The 15526-nt window shown below is 64.4% G+C and overlaps 2 protein-coding genes across 5 annotated transcripts; both read right to left on the bottom strand.

The window, feature by feature from the left end:
* Nucleotides 1–1996: 1996 nt before the first annotated feature.
* B4GAT1 (beta-1,4-glucuronyltransferase 1) lies at nucleotides 1997–6178 on the bottom strand. 3 transcript variants are annotated; one of them, XM_062638614.1, is made up of 3 exons: nucleotides 4672–5987; nucleotides 4291–4635; nucleotides 1997–2204 (listed from the first exon to the last, which is right to left on the bottom strand). In XM_062638614.1, exons 1-3 carry the CDS (start codon nucleotides 5929–5931, stop codon nucleotides 2013–2015), a joined length of 1797 nt encoding a protein of 598 aa, XP_062494598.1. In that variant the 5' UTR covers nucleotides 5932–5987; the 3' UTR covers nucleotides 1997–2012. The 3 variants fall into 3 exon arrangements, with proteins under 3 accessions (XP_062494598.1, XP_062494599.1, XP_062494600.1); XM_062638615.1 differs by having other exon boundaries at nucleotides 4762–5987; XM_062638616.1 differs by having other exon boundaries at nucleotides 4291–6178.
* Nucleotides 6179–7288: 1110 nt separating this feature from the next.
* Nucleotides 7289–15196, bottom strand: LOC134174055 (elastin-like). 2 transcript variants are annotated; one of them, XM_062638612.1, is made up of 8 exons: nucleotides 14960–15196; nucleotides 13231–13382; nucleotides 13016–13118; nucleotides 12209–12455; nucleotides 12010–12119; nucleotides 11440–11572; nucleotides 9100–11315; nucleotides 7289–8743 (listed from the first exon to the last, which is right to left on the bottom strand). In XM_062638612.1, exons 1-8 carry the CDS (start codon nucleotides 15165–15167, stop codon nucleotides 8715–8717), a joined length of 3198 nt encoding a protein of 1065 aa, XP_062494596.1. In that variant the 5' UTR covers nucleotides 15168–15196; the 3' UTR covers nucleotides 7289–8714. The 2 variants fall into 2 exon arrangements, with proteins under 2 accessions (XP_062494596.1, XP_062494597.1); XM_062638613.1 differs by having other exon boundaries at nucleotides 14993–15196.
* Between the last annotated feature and the right edge of the window lie 330 nt (nucleotides 15197–15526).

Here is a 15526-nt window from a genome sequence, read left to right as displayed (position 1 = left end):
CTCCCTGCAACTGCTTGCCAGGAGGATGGGGCCAGGATGGGGCTGGGCTCTGCTCCCAAGGGATGGGACAAGAGGAAACGGCCTCAAGCAGCACCAGGGCAGGTTTAGATGGAGCTGAGGAACGATTCCTGCCCCATTGGCCCAGGCTCCCCAGGGCAGGGTTGCAGCCAGCATCCCTGGGGGTGCTCACACCCCCTCAGTGCCATGGGGGGGCATTGGCAGGGCTCGGTAAGGGTTGGGTTGGGCTGGAGGAGCCTGAAGCCCATTCCCCCCCCGCCCCAGTTGGTTCCATGGCTCCACATCTCCCCCCCAGTGTCCACGCAAACCCCCCACATCTCCATGGACAGACCCCACATAGAGCCCCCACCAACATGGCATCACTTGCACAGGGTCATTGAGAGCCAGTGATTGCCTTTATTGAGGGCAGGCAGCACATGGCCAATGGAGAGCACCCACATCCCATATGGAGCACCCACGGTTCGTGCTCCGTGCTCCGTGTCCTGTCTGGAGTGCCATGTCCCATGTGGAGCACCCATGTTCCACTTCCCATGTCCCATGTGGAGCACCCATGTTCCACTTCCCATGTCCCATGTGGAGCACCCATGTTCCACTTCCCATGTCCCATGTGGAGCACCCATGTTTCACTTCCCATGTCCCATGTGGAGCACCCATGTTCCACATCCCATGTCCCATGTGGAGCACCCACATTCATGTCCACATCCCACATCCCATGTCCTATGTTCAATGTCCCATGCGCAGCATCCATGTTCTGTGTCCCATATTCCATGTCCCATGTGCAGCACCCACATCCATGTCCATGTCCCAAATCCCATGTTCCATGTGCAGCACCCACATCCATGTCCATGTCCTAAGTTCCATGTCCATGTCCTAAGTTCCATGTCCATGTCCCATGTGCAGCATCCATATTCCATGACCCATGTGGAGCACCCATGTTCCATGTCCATGTTCCACATCCATGTCCATGTTCCATGTGGAGCACCCACACCCACATCCATGTTCCTTGTTCCGTGTGGAGCACCCACATCCATGTCCATGTCCCACATGGAGCAACCACATCCATATCCATGTCCATGTCCATGTCCCATGTGGAGCACCCACATCCATGTCTCATGTCCCATGTGGAGCACCCACATCCATGTCCATGTCCACATCCCATGTGGAGCACCCACATCCATGTCCCATGGGGAGCACCCACATCCATGTCCATGTCCCATGTGGAGCACCCACATCCATGTTCCACGTCCCATGTGGAGCACCCACATCCATGTCCATGTCCACATCCCATGTGGAGCACCCACATCCATGTCCCATGGGGAGCACCCACATCCATGTCCATGTCCCATGTGGAGCACCCACATCCATGTCCATGTCGACATCCATGTCCCATGTGGAGAGCCCACATCCACGTCCATGTCCTACGTTCCATGTCCCATGTGGAGCACCCACACCCACATCCATGTCCATGTCCCACATGGAGCACCCACACCCACATCCATGTCCACGTCCCATGTGGAGCACCCACATCCATGTCCATGTCCCACGTGGAGCACCCACATCCACGTCCATGTCCCACGTGGAGCACCCACATCCATGTCCATGCTCCACGTGGAGCACCCACATCCATGTCCATGTCCCATGGGGAGCACCCACATCCATGTTCCACGTCCCACGTGGAGCACCCACATCCATGTTCATGCTCCACGTGGAGCACCCACATCCATGTCCATGTCCCACATGGAGCACCCACATCCATGTCCCACGTGGAGCACCCACATCCATGTCCCATGGGGAGCACCCACATCCATGTTCCACGTCCCACGTGGAGCACCCACATCCATGTCCATGTCCCACGTGGAGCACCCACGTCCATGTCCCACGTGGAGCACCCACATCCATGTCCCATGTGGAGCACCCACATCCATGTCCATGTCCCACGTGGAGCACCCACATCCACGTCCGTGCCCTACGTCCCCGCGGGTGCCGGTGCGGGCTCAGCAGCGCCGCGCGGAGCCCGGGTAGCGCTGGCGCAGGTCGGTGCGGAAGCGGCGGAAGAGGAGGCGGTTCCGGTGCTGCTCCGCGCCGCGGCCCCCGTGGAACCCCGCGGCCTCCTTGAAGCCGCTGTGAACCACGAAGGCCCCGTCCAGCACCGCGAAACGGAACCCGGCCACGTGCAGCTCACACGCCTGGGGGGAGAGAGGGCATGGGAGCCCCGGAGACCCCTACAGCACCCAGAGACCACCACAGCACCCATAGCTCCCCTATAGCACCCATAGCTCCCCTATAGCACCCAGAGACCCCTACAGCACCCAGAGACCACCATAGCACCCATAGACCCCTACAGCACCCAGACCACCATAGCACCCATAGCTCCCCTATAGCACCCATAGACCCCTACAGCACCCATAGCTCCCCTACAGCACCCATAGACCACCATAGCACCCATAGATGCCCTATAGTACCCATAGCTCCCTATAGCACCCATACCTCCCCTATAGCACCCACAGACCCCCATAGCACCCACAGCTCCCCTATAGCACCCACAGACCCCCATAGCACCCCCAGCTCCCCTATAGCACCCACAGACCCCCATAGCACCCACAGCTCCCCTATAGCACCCACAGACCCCCATAGCACCCATAGACCACCATAGCACCCATAGCTCCCCTATAGCACCCACAGACTTTCTATAGCACCCACAGAGCCCCGTAGCACCCAGAGACCCCTACAGCACCCATAGCTCCCCTACAGCACCTACAGACCCCCATAGCACCCATAGACCACCATAGCACCCACAGCTCCCCTATAGCACCCATAGCTCCCTATAGCACCCATACCTCCCCTATAGCACCCACAGACCCCCATAGCACCCATAGCTCCCCTATAGCACCCACAGACCCCCATAGCACCCACAGACCCCCATAGCACCCATAGACCACCATAGCACCCATAGCTCCCCTATAGCACCCATAGACCTCATAGCTCCCCTATAGCACCCACAGACTTTCTATAGCACCCATAGAGCCCCGTAGCACCCAGAGACCCCTACAGCACCCATAGCTCCCCTATAGCACCCAGAGACCTTCTATAGCACCCATAGACCCCTATAGCGGCCACAGCTCTCTATAGCACCCATAGACCCCAACAGCACCCAGAGACCCCTATAGCACCCACAGACACTCTATAGAACCCACAGACCCCTATAGCACCCAGAGCACCCCTATAGCACCCACACATCTCTATAGCACCCAAAGACCCCTATAGCACCCATAGCTCCCTGACAGCACCCACAGACCCTCTATAGCACCCATAGACCCCCGTAGCACCCAGAGACCCCTATAGCAGCCATAGCTCCCCTATAGCACCCACAGGCCCTCTATAGCACCCACAGACCCCTATAGCAGCCATAGCTCCTCTATAGCACCTATAGACCCCAATAGCACCCAGAGACCCCCACAGACCCTCTATAGCAGCCATACATCTTCTACAGCACCCAGAGACCCACCACAACATCCAGAGACCCCATAGCACCCGTAGATCCTCTATAGCACCCACAGACCTCCAAGGACCCACTGATGCCTTATAGCACCCACTGTCCCCCTAAGAGCACCCATAGCCCTTTGACCACCCCACAGCACCCACAGCCCCCATGGCCACCCCACAGCACCCACATCCCCCATAGACAACCCAGCCCCCACACACACCACCCAGAGACCCCACAGCACCCATAGATCCTCTATAACACCCACAGACCTCCCACCACCCATTGATGCCTTATAGCACCCACAGTCCCCCTAAGAGCACCCATAGCCCCCTGACCACCCCACAGCATCCACAGCCCCCCATGGCCACCCTATGGTCCCCATAGCCACCCCACAGCACCCACAGCCCCCATGGTCACCCTACAGTCCCCATAGCCACCCCACAGCACACATGGCCAGCCTATGGTCCCCATGGTGACACCACACCACCCACAGCCCCCATGGCCACCCTATGGTCCCCATGACCACCCCACAGCACCCATAGCCCCCACGGCCACCCCACAGCACCCACAGTCCCCATGGCCGCCCTATGGTCCCCATGACCACCCTATGGTCCCCATGGCCACCCCACAGCACCCACAGTCCCCATGGCCACCCCACAGCACCCATAGCCCCCACGGCCACCCCACAGCACCCACAGTCCCCATGGTCACCTATGGTCCCCATGGCCACCCTACAGCACCCACAGCCCCCATGGGCACCCCAGGGCCCCCCAAGCACCCTCCATCACCTGACTGATGCGGTTGAAGCCGTACTGCAGGAAGCGCTCATCGAAGGGGGGGACGCTGTGGGCCGGCCCCACATAAAAGGGTTCCCAGGGGTCACGCCATGGGGCTTCATAGGCCACTCGCAGGTGTGGGGCGGGCGGCAGCGCCCACCAGCGCCCATAGTCCGTGGGTGCCTGGCACCGGGGGCACAGCGCCCCATAGAAGGGCCGAGCATCCCCCGTGCCCCACAGCCGCCGCAGCTCTGCCTTCGTCCCTGGCACCGGGGTCCCCAAACGCACCTCAAAGGCTGGGAGCACGAACACCACGTGGGTCCAGGGCGGCTGCGTTGGACCTGGGGCATTGGGGTCCTCCGGGATATCGGGGTCCCTTAGGATGCTGGGGACCTCCAAGGCTTTGGGGTCCTCTGGGACGTTGGGGTCCTTTAGGATGTTGGGGTCCTTTGGGCCATTGGGGTCCTTTAGGATGCTGGGGACCTCCAAGGCTTTGGGGTCCTCTGGGACATTGGGGTCCTTTGGGCCATTGGGGTCCTTTAGGATGCTTGGGACCTCAAAGGCATTGGGGTGCTTTAGGACATTGGGGTCCCTTAGGATGCTGGGGTCCTCTGGGACATTGGGGTCCTTTAGGATGCTGGGGACCTCCAAGGCATTGGGGGCCCTTAGGACATTGGGGTCCTTTGGGACATTGGGGTCCTTTAGGATGTTGGGGTCCCTTGGGACATTGGGGACCTCCAAGACACTAGGGACCCCCAGGACATCCTTGGGGCTCCCCACCCTATTGGGGACCCCGAGGGCGTTAAGCCCCTGATGCTCACTGGGGACCCCAAAACCATGGGGGGGGTCCAGGGCATTGGGGACCCCTTTGAGGCCATCAGATGCCTGCAATAATGGGGAGCCCCCCCCATCTCCCCACAATGGGGGTCCCTCCCCTCTCAGCGCCCTCAGGAACCCCTCCCGCAGCCCCCGGCTGGGTACCACATCCGCATCCAGCAGCAGCACAAAGCGGCTCCCCATAGGGCCGGGGGGGGCGGGACCCCCATTTCCCCCCCCATAGCCCCCCCCCGTGGCCGCCCCAGCCCAAGCCAGGTTCCGCAGCAGGTTCCCGGGGTACGGCACCCCCAAAGTGTAACTGGGGGGGTCCGCGGCCGCCACGCGCTCCAGAGCCCCCCTGCACCCCCCGGGGGCTCGGGGGAAAGGGGGGGTCACGATGGGGGGGGGCTCGGCCGCCCCCAGCACCACGTGGAGCCGCAGGCGCCCCCGGAGCCCCCGGCACGGCCCCCCCATTGCCCGCAGGAGCTGCCCCAGCCCAGCCCGGGGGACCCCAAAGACCGCGACCGAGAGGGGTCCCCCCCAAATGCCCCCTTCCAGCGCCCCCCCCAGCGCCGCCGCCGCCCGCCCGGGGGTCCCGTGCGTGGCCAGGACCAAGTCGGGGGGGGGAGCCCAATGTGGGGGGGGGGCCCCCAACACGTCCCGATACAACCGGAAGGTTCCGGAAGCATCCAGAACCCCCCTGGGGGGGGGCAGCGGTTTATGGGGGGGCCGACGGGGGGGGGCGGGGGGGGGCAGCGCTCGCAGGTAAAGGGTCTGCAGCAGCGCCAGCCCCCCCAGCAGCCAAGCGCAGCCCCCCAAGAGCCGCCCTCGACCCATAGCGTGCGGCCCCCCCCCCCGCCAAACTGGGGATACTGGGAAGGGACTGGGGGGGAGGGGGGGGCACTGGGACTGGGGGATGCTGGGCGTTACTGGTGCGCTGCTGGGGGGCACTGGGGTCTGGACGAGGTCAATGGGACCAGTCCGGGGGGGGGGCGCCGGGATCAGTGCGGAGCATGGACCAGTACGGCATGCTGGGAGCACTATGGGATCACTGGGACCAGTATGGGGGTGCCGGGACCAGTACGGGGGTTACTGGGACCAGTATGGGATCACTGGAACCAGTACGGGGTTACTGGGACCAGTATGGGGGTGATAGGACCAATATGGGATCACTGGGACCAGTATGGGGGTGCTAGGACCATTAAGGGGTTACTGGGACCAGTATATGATCACTGGGACCAGTATGGGGGTGCTAGGACCAGTATGGGATCACTGGGACCAGTACAGGGGTGCTAGGACCAGTACGGGGGTTACTGGGACCAGTATGGGGGTGCCAGGACCAGTACGGGGGTTACTGGGACCAGTATGGGATCACTGGAACCAGTACGGGGTTACTGGGACCAGTATGGGGGTGATAGGACCAATATGGGATCACTGGGACCAGTATGGGAGTGCTAGGACCAGTAAGGGGTTACTGGGACCAGTACGGGGGTGCCGGGACCTGTAAGGGGTTACTGGGACCAGTACGGGGGTGATGGGACCGGTAAGGGGTTACTGGGACCAGTACGGGGGTGCCGGGACCGGTAAGGGGTTACTGGGACCGGTAAGGGGTTACGGGGACCAGTACGGGGGTGCTGGGACCCGTAAGGGGTTACCGGGACCAGTACGGGGGTGCTGGGACCGGTAAGGGGTTACTGGGACCAGTACGGGGTTATCCCGAGACCATCGCAAGGAAAGGACCGGGATGGGACCGAGGGGAACCGGAACCCGCGACCTCACCGCACCGCGTCGCCGCAGGAACCGCGCATGCGCGGGGCGGAGCCTGAACGTGCCGGAGGGGAGGGCGTGGTCAAGGCGACAGATGGGCGGGGTTAACACGGATGGGGGCGTGGCCTGTGCGCTGCCCGGGTCTCGCCGTGGCTCCGCAGCGCTGGGACCGTCCCGACCCCCGAACCCCCCCCCCCCCCACATCACGGGGTACCCCCAAGCACAGGGGTCCCCCCCAATGTCTGGGTCCCTCCCACACCCCTGGGTGTCCCCCCCCCAAGCCCCTGGGACCTCCCAAATCCATGGATCCCCCCCCCCCAAATCCCTGCGTCCCCCCCAAATCCCTGGGTCCCCCCCAAATCCCTGCGTCGCCCCCAAGCGCCTTTGTCCCTATAAAGAAGCTGCCACGGGGCACAGGGACACGGAGGCCGCTTTATTTCCAAGGGGGTGTCAGGGCCACGGGGCCTCCAGGGGATGTTGGGGGGACAATGGGAGCCAGTCCCTCGCGGTGGGGACGTTGGGGACATCGGGGTCTCAGTCCCTTGAGTCAAGGTGATGACAATGCCCCACATCCTTCGGGGACATCGGAGACGTGGGGGACAATTGGGCTACGACAGATCTCAGTCCTTGGGGTTGGGGACATTGGGGACATTGGGGACATCAGACCACGATGTGTCTCAGTCCATTGCTCCAGGGTGACAACAAGGTCCCACGTCCCTTGGGGACACTGGGGACATCAAGCCACAAGGTGTCTCGGTCCCTCCAGCTTGAGGCGACGAAGAGGTGCGACAGTCTCAGTCCTTTTGGTGGTGTCCGCATCCTTTGGGGACACTTGGGGGACACTTGGGTCACAGCGGTGACGAGGTGCCCGTGTCCCTCAGGGACGTTGGGGACGTCGAGTTGTGACGAGTCTCAGTCCCTCGGGCTCGGTGACATCGCGCTGCGACGTATCTCGGTGTCTTGGGTGGGGGACGTTGGGGACATCGAGGATGTGGGGGACAGTGGGGACACTGGGGATGTCAGGGGCACTGGGGATGTGGGGGCCATTGGGGACACTGAGCCACGATGTGTCTCAGTCCCTCAAACTGGGGACATCTCACAGTCCCTTGGGGGACTTTGGGACATGGGGAACATCGAGCCATGACCTCTCCCAGCCCAATGGCTTGGGGCAGCGGGTGCCCACGTCCCCCAGGTTGGGGACATTGGGGACACTGGGTCATGGTGTGTCTCCATGCCTTGGGTTGGGGACACTGGGGACATTGAGCCACATTGTGCCTCAGCCCCTTGAGTTGGGAACGTTGGGGACATCGGGACACTGAGCCACGAGGTCTCCATCACTCGGGTCGGGGACATTGGGGACATCAAGCCACATCGTGCCTCGGTCCCTTGGCTTGGGGACATTGGGGATGACACCCATGGGGGGGGGGGGAGCACACACTTTTGGGGGTACTCTGCCAAAAACGCAGACCCCAAGGTGGGGACGGGGGGATGACAAGGACAGGGACGGGGTGGGTGACAAGGGACAGGGACATTGGGGATGGGGGGGGGCACAGGCTCCTACAGGTGGGTCCAAGCCACCCACTGACAAGATTTGGGGACCGGTCCCGCAGTGGGGCTGGGGACAGGGACATGGGGACATGGGACCCAGGCGTCCAGGCTGGGGGGGGGGGGGGGGGCCACCAGCCCCCCCCCAATTACCTTAGAGACTCGTTACGAGTTAAATTAGCACGAAAGGCCCCGGGGGGGGGCGGCGGGGGGCGGGGGGGCGGCCGGGGCCGGGGGGACGGTGGCTCCGGGCCGGGGTGACAATGACAATATGCCATACTGGGGGCAAGTCGCGTCACAGACTTAGTTCAGAACGACGGGGCGCGCTGGCTTCCGGCTGTGGGGGGGGGGGACAGGATGTCAGAGACCCCCCCATAGCTCCCTGTACCCCCATAACCCCCTGGACCCTGCCAATGGACCCAGGCATTGAGCCCCCCCCCCCAAATGGACCCCAGGGTCTGGGCTCATGCACACCCCCCCCCCCCATTGAGGGACTCAACTTTAGGGGTCATCACCCCCTCAACCTCCCCAAGGGACCCTGGAGCATCCCCGCCACCCTCCCCACCGCTCTGGGCCATGCACCTCGGACCCCATCTTCACCCCCCAAACCCCACTGGGGCCTCCCCGAAAATGAGCTCCAGGCTGCCCCCCCCCCCCCCCATAGGTGCCCCCCCATCCTGACCCCCCCCTTACCTTGGCGGAAGGCGTCCTGGAGCCGGCTCTGGGGGAGTTGATACAACTCAGCGAAGGGGTCGCGGGGCGACCGGGGTGGGGGGGGTCGGGGGCCGGGGGGGCCCCCTGGGTGCCGGGTCCCCCCACGGCTGACGCCAGCGGCAGCGGCCAGGCCCTGGAGCAGGCGGCGCAGGACGGGGCCGGGGGGGGCGGCCGGGGGGGGCGGTGGTGGGGGGGACGTCTCGGGGGTGAGGAGGGAGCCGGGGTCCCCCCCCGGGCCCCCCCCGGGGCTCTCAGGACTCGGCGGCAGCTTCTCGGGGGCAGCCTCGGGTGGCTCCGGGGGGCCGAAGGCGAAGGGTGGCGCTTGCCGGGGGGTGTAGGGGGGGGTCCAGGTCTCGGTGCCCCCCCCCGGGGTCTCGGGGACCCCTAGGCCTGGTGCAAGGCGGGCGCCCACGGCCAGGCTGGGGCCAAGGCCGAGGCCGGTGCCGATGTTGGCTCCAATGGCGGCTCCGAGGCCAATGCCAGGTCCAAGAGCGGGGTCAACGCTGGCCCCAAGGCCAAGGCCGATGGAGGATCCACGAGCGGAGCCAGCGTTGGCTCCTATGGCAGCTCCAGCACCAAGTCCGACACTGGATCCAATGGCAGGTCCAATACTGGCTCCAGCACTGAGTCCAATGCCAGTGTCAATGCTGGTTCCAAGAGCAGAGTCAATGTTGGCTCCAATGTTGGCTCCAAGGCTGAGTCCAACACTGGCACCAACGTCGGGTCCAAGCCCGGAGCAGACGTTGGCTCCCAGTGCAGCTCCAACGGCAAATCCAAGGGCAGATCCAAGACTGGAGCCACCGGTGGCTCCAACGCCAGCTCCAACTGTGAGTCCAACACTGGCACCAACATCAGATCCAGGAGCGGAGCCGATGCTGGAACCAACATTGGCTCCAAGGCCAAGTCCAACGCCAGATCCAAGAGTGGAGCCAACGCCGGCACCGATGTTGGCTCCAACAGCAGCTCCAATGCCAAGTCCAACACCAGATCCAACATCCGATGCAAGAGCAGTGCCAACGTTGGCTCCAACACCAAGTCCAATGCCAATGTCAATATCGGATCCAAGAGCAGCACCGACATTGGCTCCAACACCGGCTCCAACAGCAAGTCCAACACTGGATCCAAGACCAGAGCTAACATTGGCTCCAACAGCAGCTCCAACGGCAAGGCCAACGCCAGGTCCCACACCAGATGGAAGAGTGGAGCCAACACTGGCTCCTAGAGCAGCTCCAAGTCCAAGTCCAACAGTGGATCCAAGACTGGAGCCAGCGTTGGCTCCAATATTGGCTCCAAGACCAAGTCCAACTCCAGCGCTGACTCCACCACCTACATTGGTTCCAACGCTGGCTCCGACGGTGAGTCCAACACCAGCACCGACATCAGATGGAAGAGCAGGGCCAAGAGCCCCAATGCCAAGCCCAACGCTGGCTCTGACACCACCACCAAGGCCAGGCCCGATGTTGGCCCCGACACTGAGCGCAACACCGGCTCCGAGACTGGAGCCAACGCCAGCTCCACCATTGGCTTGGAGACCAGCTCCAACATCATCTCCGGCTCCAGCTCCGAGAGCAGCTCCAATATCTGCCCCAAGGTTGGAGCCAACATCGGGGCTGGGGCCGGCTGCCACGCCGAGGCCAACGTCGACTCTGATGCCGGCTCCGACGCCGATGCCAACTCCAGCACCGATATCAGAGCCAAGAGCTTGTCCAATGCTGTCTCTGAGGCCGTGTCCAACGTTCACTCCGACACCAGCTCCAAGACCGGGGTCAATGTTGGCTCCAACGTTGCCTCCAAGACCATGTCCAATGGCGGCTCCAAGACCAGGTCCCATGTTGGCATCGAGACCAGGTCCAACACCAGCTCCAAGACCAGGGTCAACGTTGGCTCCCAAGCCAGCTCCAAGACCATGTCCAACATCAGCTCCAAGGCCACATCCAACATTGACGCCAAGGCCGAGGCTGACGCCAACGTTAACTCCAACGTCGTCTCCAAGCCCAGCTCCAACACCGAGGTCAACACCGGATCCAACACCAGCACCAACACCGAGGCCAACAGCGGGGCCAGCGCCGACACCAAGGTCCCCACCAGCTCCAATGCTGGCCCCAGGGAACTCAAGGCTGGGGCCAAAGGGCTCAGGAGGGTCCGGGGGGGCCTCAGCTGCCAACTGCTGCCGCAGGCACCAGGCTTCAGCCTCACTGTGGGAGACACAGGGGGGGTCTGTGGTGAGCCTGGGGCCCCCAGGGGAATGGAAGGTGCCCAGCCCCATGGGTGCTCTGTGGGGTGGGGGGTGATGGGACCCCTGGAGCTGGGGCCACTCACCTGATGATGAAGTTGTGGGCGAGCAGAGCCGGGCCCTCGGGGCGCAGCCGGGCATAGACCCACGTCCAGCCCAGGCCATCCTTGCGCTGCAGCCGTGTCACCAGCTCCCCCCGTGCCTCTGGCCCTGCTCCTGCTGTGGGGACACGCACAGGGACATCAGCGGGGACACGGGGACGGGGTTGGGGACATCAATGAGGTGGATTCAGGGGGTTGGGGACATGGGGATGTCAATGGGGACAGGGGACAACAGGGACATGGAGGACACCCGGAGAGGAGGCAAGGTGGCCCGAGGGGATGTGGGAGACACCGAGGACATGATGGGGGGCAAAGTGGCAGCAGGGGACTCAGGGGACACCCAAGATGATGGGTGACACCCTTGGGGACATTGGGACCCAGGGGACACCCAGGGTGATGGGTGACACCCTTGGGGACATTGGGACCCAGGGGACACCCAGGGTGATGGGTGACACCCTTGGGGACACCCACTGGACAGGAAGACCCCAGAAACCCAAGGAACAGCTTAAAGGGGGGGGACAGGGTGAGCCCAAGGGACACCAAGGGGACACTTACCCAGGCGGAGGTGCTGGCGCGCAACATGGCCGAGGTCCTCGGGGTGCAGGAGCCGGTACCAGGAGCGACCCAGGAGCTCCCCACGCCCGTAGCCCAGGTGGATCAGGACACTGTGGGACAAGAGGCCTGGGTCCAGTGCCCGCCATGGTTGGGACCCTCCCTGGACACCCGGATTCCCCTTTGGGGGTCAGGTCCTGACCTGTCGGAGACATCGAGCAACGCGAGGTCGCGCGCATGGCGGCTCTGGAACGCCGGCAGCAGGAGGCAATCGGGGCAGGGCCAGGGCGGGGGGTCCAGGGGGGCGCAGAAGGCGACAAAGAGCCCCGGGGAGGAGCCAGGGGGGCCGGGGGGGGCCTGGAAGCGGCCCCGCAGCAGCACCAGCTTCCGCCCGGCGCTGGGGCGGCGCGAGGCCCGCGAGGTGGTGAAGCGGCAGCGGAAGAGGCGCTCTAGGGGAAGGGGTCCTGGGTTAGACCTCTGGAGCTCTGCATGTCCCTCCATGCATCCTCCACCCTGCTGTTCATTACTCATCCATCCCTCATCCATTCATCATCCAGCACCCATCATCCCTCCATCCATCCCTCCATCCATCATCCAGCACCCATCCCTCCATCATCCATGCATCCATCCCTCCCTCCATCCATCCATCCCTCCATCATCCATCATCCCTCCATCCAACCCTCCATCATACATCCCACTGTCCATCCCTCCCTCCATCCATCCCTCCATCACCCATTCATCATCCCTCCCTCCCTCCATCCATCCTTCTCTCTTCTCTTCCATCCTTCCCTCTCTTCATCCATTCTCCATTCCTTCCTTCCTCCCTCCATTTCTTCATCCTTCCGTCCATCTCTCTGTCCCCCTGCCCTTCCACCCTCCCATCCCTTCCTCTCTTCTTTCACCCTTCTTCCCTTCTTCCCTCCCTCCATCCTTCCACCCCTCCCTCCCTGTGCCCACACCCCTTCAGGCCCCTCCCCCAAGCTCCTCCCCCCTCGGAGGCCCCACCCACCTGCCTGGGGGGGCCCAGCCTGGGTGAGCTGATGTCGCACCAGGGGGTGATCGGCCGGGTCCAACAGGTCGTAGATGCTGTCACCCTGAGCCACCAGGTCCACCTGCAGGGGGGGTGGGAGCGTAAGCACCCAGCAGCAAGCACCCAGCAGCAAGCACCCAGCACCCAGCACCAGGCACCCAACACCCAGCCCCGTTCTGCCTGCGGGTGCTCACCATTGAGTGCCCCAGGTGCTGTGCGACGTTGTCGGTGACACCAACCAACTTCCCCTCGCGGGTGACAGCCAACAGGAACCCGGGCAGTGATGCCACCAGGTCAGCCAGCTCCGGCCCCCCCAGCAGCTCCATGGGTGCCCCCCGTGTCGGTCCTGCAAAGGGGATGCCCGTCAGCACCCACCCAGCACCCGGCGCCTTGCCCGCACGGTCCCACTGCACCCATGTGGCACCCACAGCCTTGCCCATGTAGAGCCATGGGATTCCCTGTCCCCATCACTCGTCCCTGTCACCATCCTCTGTCCCTGTCCCTGCCTCCAGACCCAGCTCTGGTCCCTAATCCTGGCCCTTGTCCCGGTTCCTGACCCAGTTCCAGTCCTGGTCCCTGTCCTCATCCCTCCTGTTCCAATCCCTGATCCCGGTTCTGGTCCCAGCTCCATCACACCCTGCTCCCTAGCTGCTGTCCCCGCGCTGATCCCGGCTCCCGATCCCGATCTCGGTCCCTATCCCGGTCCCCCAGTCCCAGTCCCAGTCCTGATCCCCAGTATCAGTCCCTGTCCTGGTCTCCCGGTCCCTGTCCTGGTCTCCCGGTCGCTGTCCCAGCCCTGATCCCAGGTTCCAGTTCCCAGTCTCGGTCCCTATCCCGGTGCCCCGATCCCAGCCCCGATCCTCGGTCCCTCGGTATCCGGTATCTCTCCGTGTCCCGGTGTCCCGGTCCCTGCTCCCGGTCTCGGTCCCAGCCCCGATCTCGATCTCGATCTCGATCCCGCCCGCCCCGGTCCCCGCCGCTGTCCGCGGTGCTGAACGCAGCCCCCGCCCGCTGCCGCTGTCCGCGGTGCTGAACGCACCCGGCGCTATCCGCGGTGCTGAACCCCCCTTGCCTGCTCCGGTCCCGGTTATCCCCGGTGCTCCCCGGTCCCCGTCCCACCCCACGCTGGTGCCTGCTCCTCTCCCCGCTCCTGTCCCCATCCCTCCGCTGTCTCCATGCTCCAGCACGGTGCTGGGTCCCTGTTCCCGGTGCTGCTGCTGGTTCCTCGCCCACCTCCAGCCTGGTCCTCACCCGGCTCCATCCCGCTCCCGCGCTCCCCAGAGCAGTTCCAGTCCCCTTCCTAATGCCGGCTCCCATCCCGTGCTGCTCCCCACTCCTATCTGTGTTCCGATGCCCAGTCCCATCCCAGTGCTGCTTCCCTGTTCTGTGCCTATGTCTGCTTCCAACCCGGTGCTCATTCCCATCCTGGTGCCAGACCCCGTTCCTATCCTGATGCCTGATCCCATCCCGGTGCCAGGTCCCTTCCCAGTGCCCGATGCCATCCCGGTGCCCGATCCCATCCTGGTGCCATCCCAGTGCCCAATCCCATCCCGGTGCCCGATCCCATCCCGGTGCCATCCCAGGGCTCGGTCCCTTCCCGGTGCCCGATCCCATCCCGGTGCCCGATCCCATCCCAGTGCCCGATCCCATCCCGGTGCCATCCCAGTGCTCGATCCCTTCCCGGTGCCCGATCCCATCCCAGTGCCCGATCCCATCCCAGTGCCCGATCCCATCCCGGTGCCATCCCAGTGCTCGATCCCTTCCCGGTGCCCGATCCCATCCCAGTGCTCGATCCCTTCCCGGTGCCCAATCCCATCCCAGTGCCCGATCCCATCCTGGTGCCCGATCCCTTCCCATTCCCTGCTCCCTTCCCGGTGCCATCCCCATCCCGATCCCCTCTCCCCGTGCCCATCCCAGCCCTACCTCTCCCTCCCTCCGCTCTCCCCGCGCACGCACCGGGCCGGAGGCAGGCTCCCTTGCGGGTGTAGATGCAGGCGAGGGCCATGACGTGCAGGTAGGAGAGGCGCGGGCGGTCGCCGTCGGGCAGCGGCAGGAGGTCCCGCAGGGCGCGGATCTCGGCGTTGATCTGGTCCCGCCGCGCCTTGGAGGCGCCTTTGGTGGAGCGGAGCATCCTCGCGCCGCGCCGCCGCGCGAACGCCCCTTATATGGACCGCGCGGGACGACGTCACCGCCGCGTCACCCCCAACCCCCCCCCCCCCCCCCCCCGTCCTTTCCCCGCTCCTCCCATTCGCAACGTTGTGAGGGGGGGGGGGAGGCGGCAGCGTCAGTGCTGACGTCGACGCGCGCGCGGCGCGGGGCGCGGGGGGGGTGAAGGGGGAGGGGGGCGGCGCGCGGCGGCTTCGCACCGAAATAGGAGATGGCGCGCGCTGAGGGGCGGGGCGAGGGGAGGGGAGGGGCGCGGGAAACGCCCCCCCCCCGGCGGGAACGGTGCAAGGGGGGAATGGGGGGGGGGAGTCAAGGGAAGGTAGA

The sequence above is a fragment of the Pezoporus occidentalis genome, unplaced genomic scaffold (genome assembly GCF_034315485.1).
Source record: "Pezoporus occidentalis ecotype Australia unplaced genomic scaffold, CSIRO_AGI_Poc_V1 ctg576, whole genome shotgun sequence".
NCBI lineage: Eukaryota > Metazoa > Chordata > Aves > Psittaciformes > Psittacidae > Pezoporus > Pezoporus occidentalis.
Note: the sequence above shows the minus strand (reverse complement) of the source record. Positions and strands in the feature narration are given on the sequence as shown.

Coding starts and splice junctions, on each gene's coding strand:
- LOC134174055 (XM_062638612.1), bottom strand. CDS start 15,167: ATGCTCCGCTCCACCAAAGGCGCCTCCAAGGCGCGGCGGGACCAGATC. Junction 13,119..13,230: donor AGCACCTGGGGCACTCAATG/GTGAGCACCCGC, acceptor CCCCCCCTGCAG/GTGGACCTGGTGGCTCAGGG. Junction 12,456..13,015: donor GGCTGGGCCCCCCCAGGCAG/GTGGGTGGGGCC, acceptor CCCTTCCCCTAG/AGCGCCTCTTCCGCTGCCGC.
- B4GAT1 (XM_062638616.1), bottom strand. CDS start 5,931: ATGGGTCGAGGGCGGCTCTTGGGGGGCTGCGCTTGGCTGCTGGGGGGG. Junction 2,205..4,290: donor GCTTCAACCGCATCAGTCAG/GTGATGGAGGGT, acceptor CTCTCCCCCCAG/GCGTGTGAGCTGCACGTGGC.